The sequence below is a fragment of the Aotus nancymaae genome, unplaced genomic scaffold (genome assembly GCF_030222135.1).
Source record: "Aotus nancymaae isolate 86718 unplaced genomic scaffold, 86718_ANA_hifiasm-v0.15.2.pri h1tg000014l, whole genome shotgun sequence".
Classification (NCBI taxonomy): Eukaryota; Metazoa; Chordata; class Mammalia; order Primates; family Aotidae; genus Aotus; species Aotus nancymaae.
Window position 1 is genome coordinate 5,282,150 of NW_026988425.1, and position 8,907 is coordinate 5,291,056.

Here is an 8,907-nt window from a genome sequence, read left to right on the forward strand (position 1 = left end):
GGACAGAAATTTGCCTACCACTGGATTCAGCGCTATGTAAAGCTGTAGAATACCATCTTTCTTCCCCAAGGAGCTTATAAAATCCTGAATAATTTGCCCCTACTGGTATTAACTGGAACCTAGAGCTAGAAAAACACTGTGTCACATGTTAGGTTTCTACAGATCAGACTGAATTAGCCATTATTCAGTGATTTCTGTCTATTCTCTTAGCAATTCTGTCGGCTTTCCTTTGGAATTGTGTCAGCTCACCATTCCTTTGCAAACTTGCATCCAAAATCTTAAGTGAAAACCCTGCTGTCTTTATCTTCTAATTAGTGTTTATTAGAAGGATCTGCCCTGTAGACTTACTTTCTGTGCAGGCCCTCAGCTCTCCTCAGGCTCCCTTAACAGTGCTGAAGATTGCATTGTTGTGGACATGGAGATTAACTCCACATTTCTTATTTGTATTATAATATGGCTGAATGGCCCTGGGCCTCCTTACACACCTTCTGTGGGGAGCTCTTTCTCCATCATTTAGCCACTCTGTCATTGTCAGGTTATCATATATTGAGTCTTTTTCACCAAATCATCTACCCTAGACTCATGATTTCCTCTTATTTTACTCCTGATGATAGCTCCATTAATTTAAATCGCTTTTAAAACTGAATTTCATTAAGCGCTTTTAATTGAAAGAAAGGGAGTCATTATAACATGGTTATATATTTCCTGGGAACACATGCACATCGCACGATTGAATAATGTCATAGCTGTGTTAGATGCACATCCCTTTCTCTGCTATTAGTCATACATTTAATGTCCATGGTAGATTGTTTCAGAGGACAGATCCAGTGGTATGCTGTTAGCAGTTTAATGTCATTGCAAAGAGATATTTGAAAGTGGTCAGTAACCTGAAATTTCTGATTTCTGAAGTAAAGGACTTTTCAATGTCCTAGGCTCCCTAGAAATTACTCACATATTTACAATGTCGTCTTAAATTGGGAGTTATCCTGATATTCTTTGATCAGTAGTTATTTACTGAGCATCTGCTATGTATCACAATATTCAGGTGGCATGCACCTAGCACTAAGCTAGTTCCTATAGAGGATACAGAGTAATGCAAGTTATTTAAGTGCTCCATGCTTCAATTTCTCCACATTTAAAATGGAGATGAAACTCATCTGCTGGATTCCCATATAGACCTGTGGGACATTTGTAGTATTGAGAGATAATGTGAACACAGAACACTGAGCATACAATATGATATTGTTGTAAAAGCACATCCAAGATATGTTCTGCAATCCTCCTCCTACTTAAGAGTCAAAAGAAGATGAGGATTTGCCTGGATGGAGGAAACAGGATTCCACTTTGAAGCAAGTTCTCATCCATAGGAGAGCCCCTGGAATAAGGGACAGCTCCAAGTGTGGGGAATGATGGGAATGATGCCATCCTGCCTGCTTGAGCCTTTAGTGAATTTGGCTGCCGTGTGATCTCGATCTTTGGATCTTTGGTCCTCATACCTGTTAGTTATTATTGAGAACCCTCAAAGGACTTTCATTACTCCAGGTTATATCTTTCTATATTTATTATATCAGTAATTAAAAACTGAAAGTTATTCATTTTAAACGAACAGTAATGAACTCATAAATGACATTTTTAATGAAAGGTACCTATATTCCCAAAACAAACAAAAAATGATGGGAATGGCATTGGCTCGTTGCAGATCTTGGTACTGTGGTTTGATTCAAGATGGCCGATTTTTCCTGATCTGTTCTACATTCGGTCTCCTATGTGTTTTGATATACATGAGACTGAATATATGAAGAAAAACCATTCTCATACAAACATGTAGTTGATGAAGGGCAGACTCTTTTAATAACCTTTTCAAATAATGGATATTCTTTTTGGATACTGTAATAAAACTCAGCAAGTAATAATTTCTTAAAGGTTACTTGAAGTGTGAAATCTGAAATTCTGTCAGTGAGCTTTTTGTACCTTGTTACACTCAAATCCATTGATCTAGCTTAAATGTTGAAGGGATCCTTTTGCCCACTTATGATTTCGTAACTCACATTATTCACTTGGAAAATAATTGATTCATATAGATCTTCCAAATGCCAACAATACCCCAAAACACATTAATATCACCAGTCTCGTCACAGAAAAGTCTTAAATATTGTAAAGCTGTCAAGTTCAGGGTAACTGATGAAAATTGTTCCAAACTTTTAATTTTGCTTAAAAGCTCAAATGTTGTCATTGACCACGAGGATAAATTTTGTTTTAAGTTACAGGCTCACTTCCTTTATTGTTGAAAAAAATCTGCCTTGTTCCAGTTAGCCATAATTTGGCAATTCTTTCAATCAGAAATGGTGTCCTACAAAAAAAGTGCCTAATTTCACTCACAGCACAAACAACTGCATAAGTGCATTTCTTCACAACAACCAGTGCACACTCGGTGTATAGGGGAGTGCTTCCTGTGCCGTCTACAGCATGTGACAGAGTTCTGTGCTTAGGGGTCCAGGTTTAGTGAGAGTAATCATGACTAAGAGAAATTGGCTTTTTAACTGTGAGCACCTGGCAGTGGAGAATAACTCTGATTATCAAGATGCCATTGTCTTGACTTGCACTAAGAGTCCTGTAGTTTGATCTCCTGTGGCTTTTGCACCATCAGACCACATCTCAGCACTGGGAGGAAGGCACATAACTTCTTAGCATTGTTGTGAAGTAGTTTGACTTAGAGGACTCTAAGGTTTCTGCAGACTGCACTTGAGAATTACTGTTCTATAGTGTAATAGTAGTTACCAAAGTGTCAGGCTAAAAATATGTATTTTAGTGGGGCTTATCTTTGAGCTGTTAACAGAAGTCAGGTGTTTCACATTGGCCCTAGTGAAACCATTCTTTCTTCTAAATTCTATTTATTCCATTATAACTTAGATAGCAACACAGTATATCATCTGTATAGGTGAATGCAAGAAGAAATGATTAGGCATTTTGACCACCTCCTGTAAGAGAAATGAAACTTTAAATTCTTATGAAAAGTTAATCAACATTTCACTGGACGGTTTACCTTTTGTTGTTTTGTTTCCCCTAGGTCGTTTAGGCCAGTTGGGTTTGAAAGAAGGATTTCCATCTGCTGTGAAAAATATTAGTTCGGTTATTGGTATGTTTATACAGCATGCTCACGATGAAGGTAAACTTATGTTTATTAAAATTACTTTCAAGTAACTTGTGTTTCTCATAGCTAAACTTTTCTTGGGGTCCTTACAGTGTGCTGTGCTCTGTGCGTCTCTTGCTGCCTCATAGATTAGGGAGTATTGGCAAAACATTTCAGCATTAATATTGGAATGTGTGTGTGTATTTTGTGGTGGTGTTTATTTACTTAAATGACAGTCATTTGCCCTGTTAGGCACTGCTTCCCTAAGGAAAAAGGAACTCTCTTTTCTTGGGGCTAACATTCTGCCTCTAAAACTCTTTACTGTGTGATCTCTGGCAAGTGACTTAACCTGGGCTCTCTTCGAGGCCTCCTGGATGGTGCTGTGTCTTGACGGAATGAAATCAGTGATGTACAGTGAGATGCCAGGTATCATAGAGTACTGAGCATCTGGAGAGAGCTTGGAAACCTGGAAACCTTGTAAGCAAGGCTTCGTGGTGGGGATTTCTGTTATTATTTACATATTGCACAGCATGTAAGTTTATGTCTTATTCTTTTGTGGGAAAAGCTTAACTCAAAGTAACTCTGACAAGGGATGAATCTAGTTTCTATTTTGAATATTGTATAATCAAGGAATAATACAGTTAAGTAACATTCCATCAGAAATACACAAAGTGACATTTTAAAATGTGTAACACCCAAGATTATCTTAACATGGCAGGTTATTTGTCTTCAGCTTTCAGTGGGAGACTGTATATTGAGCTTAATGAGAACAGTGCTTCTTATTGAGCTGCTTTCTCTGAAATAACCTTCTTTACCTTTAGGACAGCTGCTGAAGTGATGCACATTTCTTCCATATGACAGTGTACTTCTTTACAGCTGAGGTTGTATATTGACATAAAAGAAAGTAGCCAGAATAATGGCTGATGGGTTGTCTTGCCAATAGATGCAGGCTTACTCTGATCCTGGGGTGAGTGTGACCTAGAAACTGTGGTAATCCTCATCCCCATGAGGGAGGAGGAGGAGCTGATGTTGGGTACTGCTTTGATTAGACCCTGTGCATGGCACTGCCCCACAGCGTGATAAGAACCCCAAGACAGCCATCTGACTGGATGGCATTGTCTTTCTTATATACGGGAGGAAACTAAAGCTCAGAGAGAAGAGTGATTTGCTGAAGGTGAGGCTAGGGAGTGCCATTCCAGCTGTTTGCCCAGGCCTGTCCCTCTTCAGAGCCCTAGCTCTTTAAACAGTGCCACATGCTCTTATTTAGTAAAATTCTCTCTAACCTCTTGTATTTCTCTTACTGTTAAACTTTTTTATTTGTTTGAGTCTTGGCCTTACTATTTACCATACTCTGTGCTTTCTCATTGCTTATAGTTTACGGGGGGAAGTAATTTTAAGAGGTGCAGTTCTGCCAGCATTTTCAGCATTAATGTTTGAATGTGCGGGCTTTTGTGTTGTTTGAAATGGTGCTAGTTTGTTTTGTTGGAGAAAACTGATATGCACATTGAGTGTATTTTATTTGAAATGCTTGGGACCAGAAGTACAGACTTCAGATTTTCTTAGATTTTGGAATATTTCCTTTATATTTACTAGTTGAGTGCCCTAATCATAAAATCAAAATCCTTCAGTATTTCCTTTGTGGGTCTTGTTGGTGCTCCAAAAGTTTCAGCTTTGGAGCATTTTGGATTTTAGATTTTTGGAGTAGGAATACACAACCTATATGTAGTTAATAAACTTTAACTTCTAAATTGTTTAATGTAAATTATTTAAGTAAGTTAAATTTTAACTAAATTAAATTTTAATAACTTTGAAATAAACTTACCTTAAAAGAGAACTGTGATAATATACTGTAATGTATAACCTAGCTATAATCTAGAATCGTATACTATACTATAGTTTGTGAAAGTATGGTATAATACAAAAACAATTTTCCATTATATCTCATTTTATTATACTTTTCATTTCCAAAGTCTATTTATAAATACTTCCTTGGCTATCTCATAGAGTCATATGTTTAATGAATATTTGAGGATCACAGTTTATTAAAACTTAAATATGGGAGTGTCATCCTTCCAGAACTGCTTTGGGCAGCTCAGAGGTGGCCATGGGTGATTGGGAACCGTGAGGCCCTCTCCCTTTTACAAACACACCAGCAGGAAGCTATGGACAGCTGCTGCCAGGCTTTTTTTTTTTTTTTTCTTTTTTATTTGTAGACAGGTCTTAAATCAATTTTTTGATTGTGGGTTTTAAAAAAAATTTTTCATTGCTGGCAGAAAGTATTCTGTATTTGAATAGTATTTCAGTAGGTTATATCACTAAAATTTTGAATAGCAGATATTTTCTTGTTTTATGACTGATTTGACATTTCTTTTCAGATATACCGTGGGGTATACAGTTAGCAGCCGTGTACGCTCTTTGTGACTTGAGTCCCAGCAATCCGGCAGAAATTTCCAAGATCCTGGAAGCCTGGCGGAGAGAGGCCTCCAAAAGTGTTCCGTCTGCGATTGTCAGTTGCCTGGAGGAAGTCAGTGCCCTGAGCACAGAGGGGCTTGGCTGACCCGGGTTGCCACTGAGGCTTGAGAAGTGCCTTGACACATTTTGAACACAAATAGTTTGATCAGATTTGAGAAAACAAGGGAGGTTTAAAAAAGAAAGACATAAAATAGATAAAACAGACCAGAGGCTCTCCTTATTGTTCGGTAAGAGGCAGGAGAAACAAGCAGTCCCATAGTCATTTTCCCTAAATCTCATACATTTCACTTACGGCTGTTGTGATTATGTGACATATGGGTTATATTATTGTGTCTTGGTCAAACAACAAAAACTTGAACTTAGCCCTTTTTTTGCTGCAGAAAGTGTCCTTTTAGTGGCTTTTTAAAATTGAGTGGCATTTTGTAATGAATTTACCAATATAAAAACATGATTCAGTTCCTGAGCTATTGTTGGACTTGTGCTCCAATGAGTGACTAGGAAAAAATAAATTGGCAAAAACTTAGAGTTTTCTGCTATCTTAGCTGGAAATGAGCTGCAAAAGTTGTTCTCAAGATGTAGTGCGTAAGTGATCAGAGCAAAAAACATGGAGATCCCTTAGCAGAAACCCACTTTAATGCATTTTCTTCATATCCCTAAAGTTCCTTAAAAATATGTGACAATGTATCAGGAAGAGGAGAACTGAAGAGCAGAAGTTCCCTTGCAGATTTTTATATCAGTGACATGTAAATGAGCAATTCACAGATGAGCGCAGGAGAGCTCTGTGCCGTGTACATATGGACCGTGCTATGATGTGTCTCACATTTGATGATATTCCACTTTCGGAATTTTAGTATTTGTATATAGAAACTGGGTTTAATAACTCACCATGGTTTTGATTTGTCTTATATTCATTATTTCTTAAAACTCTTGTATGTGTTTTTTATAATAAAAAATAAAAGTAAGCCATAGATGTTACTGTTGTGATGATTAGAGTGACACTGGGCATTACTTGTGCTCCACCGAAGGTGAAGAAGACACTCTAGCCAAAGATAGAAGAAGATGATCATTCCTAAGGAGACTTGCTTCCTGGTGATACAAACATCGCATTGCCGCTACTTACCCGGCTTTGAGGATTTATGGAGATGCTCTTTAGTGATACCAGATGCCAGGTAATTGAGTGCTCACAGGTACCCACGATCTGATTTTTTGTTTAATTACAATTGCTGCCCTTTAACAATTGCATTTGGCAGCAATTTTGTTACTCCTTCCTTAAGTAATTACAACGGGCATAACTGAAATCTTTAAATCACTCGGTCGCCCTTTTGGAAGCTTTGTGTTGATAGAGGCATTCTTACTACCAATATATTGAGCATATTCTCTCTGCCAGGTGCCTTGCTGGGAGGACCCAGTCACATGGCATTTGGGTAGAGGAGAATCCTAAACAAGTAATCACCCAGTAAATACAACAATCATAAATAGGGGAAATGGCAACAAAGCAAACATGGAGATTTGCATATAGAGTAGCGGAGTAGACACCTCTTTCCATGTGTTGGTCAAGGTGAGTCTTTGAGGAGGTAACATTATAAGGACCTGAATGGAGGGACCCAGTCTTGAAAGCAGGCAGGAGGAATGTCCCTGCCGGACTGGGGAGTGCAGCCCTGCAAGGCAACAGTCCTGTGAGTGCTGAGATCAGATTAAGAAAGAAACTGCGAGCCACTCAGGACAGCTAAGAGCACTTTCATGCTGAATGGCAGTCGAGGCTCCAGGGAGATTTGAGCAGAGGTGTCACATACGATAGTTCCCCAGGGCTGTTCTGAGGAAAGGGGATGTGAGAAGGGCAAGAAGTGAATTGGAGAGACCTGTTTGGAGGCGACTGCAGCAGGTGGAGCTGGGAGCTGAATGATGGTGGTGAGGGTGCAGATGATTAAGAGCAGATGGATTTCACATCTATCGGGGTAAAATTGATGCTGTGTTCGTGAAGTGGCGGGGAAGAATCAAGGAAGACTCCCAGGGTACTAAGTTGAGCACCTGAGGTTGGGGACAGGTGCACAGGTTTAGGAATTACAGGTGGTAGGAATCGCGACTCTCGAGCTTTCCCTTTGGAACATGGGAACCATGAGGCCTCCAAGTGGAGATGGCGGGGATCCTTCACAGGAAAAAAATCTATAGAAGGGATGTGAGAGAGCTTTGGAAGTTGATAGCGTATGGAGACTACTTAAAGCTCTGTGTGTTTTTCTGTGTTCACCTAGGGAGAAAAATAACTTCCCCTCAGTACCTCCTATAATTTGAAGGGCCGTGGGAGAGGAAGAAGACGAAAGGCAGGGCAGGAGGTGGTGTGGGAGTAACCTTGGCGATCATTCGCCATCCAGGCACTTGGCTACCTATGCGTCCGGAAACTGCAAGGTTAGGTGAAGTGAGTGTCGCTGGGTGACAGTGACCTTGGTGAGCATCTCCCACATAGTGATGGGCTTGGAATGTTGCACAGTGAGTGGGAAGTATGGAAGAGAGAAGAGCAGGGTGTGGTCGGCTGAGTTTGTGGAAATTGTGCTCAGTGAGTGGATTTGTCAGGTGGTTCAAACATGGTGACCTCAGCAGGCGTATGTGTTTTTATTAGCGGAGAAGAGGTGCACTGCTGTTGATTAGCGCCAGTGCTGACTCTTGCTTGCAATACTTGTTCCTTGAGTTTACTTGGCAGCATCCACTCCATAGTAACTGATGATAAATAGGCTTGACGTTGCCCATGGTACTGTTAACCCCAGAGAGTGCAAAGGTTTTAAGCTGTTATTAATTTCTGGTACACAAGCAGAACATTGTTGTAAGGTTTTATTACTTGAACCAAAAAAAGAAAACTATAAACAGAAATAAATGAACACCTCAGCCTGGAGTTGGGTGAGGCTTTCGACCACACTGGTGCTTGGTGGCTCAAGCTGGTTCCCCTGCAGCTTGATAAGCCTTTCAGTGCAGAGCTAAGCATCAGTGAAGAGGATAAGGATGGTCCACGGAATGTGGACAGAGCTCAAGATGATTACCTACTTCGGAGTGTCATTTTCCACAGAGCAAGTACTTGGTTGCATTGTTTAATTTGTTTTTTAAGATAGGATTGACAGTATCCCTAAGCAAGTTTAATTTTTAAGGAACATGAAATAGAAATAAATTCATACCTCGGCCTGGAAAGAACTGCACTGTAGCCATTAGAGGGCGCTGTAGACTCACCCGTGAACAAGCCATCCAGAAGGGAGGGAACCTTCGTAACTGGAGAGGCCGTCTGGGTGCAGAATTTTGCGCTCTGAGAGCCTTTCTATCAG

General features: G+C 39.8%; 1 protein-coding gene across 2 annotated transcripts in view; it reads left to right on the forward strand.

Moving 5' to 3' along the window:
- ICE1 (interactor of little elongation complex ELL subunit 1) overlaps window positions 1-6,572 on the forward strand; it is a 64,475-nt gene extending 57,903 nt beyond the window's left edge. For both annotated transcript variants that reach the window (XM_012475262.3, XM_012475263.3), the window contains exons 18-19: window positions 3,068-3,166; window positions 5,506-6,572. In XM_012475262.3, the coding sequence (XP_012330685.2) occupies window positions 3,068-3,166; window positions 5,506-5,687 (281 nt within the window). In that variant the 3' untranslated portion in view covers window positions 5,688-6,572. The remainder of the gene's footprint in view (window positions 1-3,067; window positions 3,167-5,505) is intronic.
- The last annotated feature ends 2,335 nt before the right edge of the window (window positions 6,573-8,907 follow it).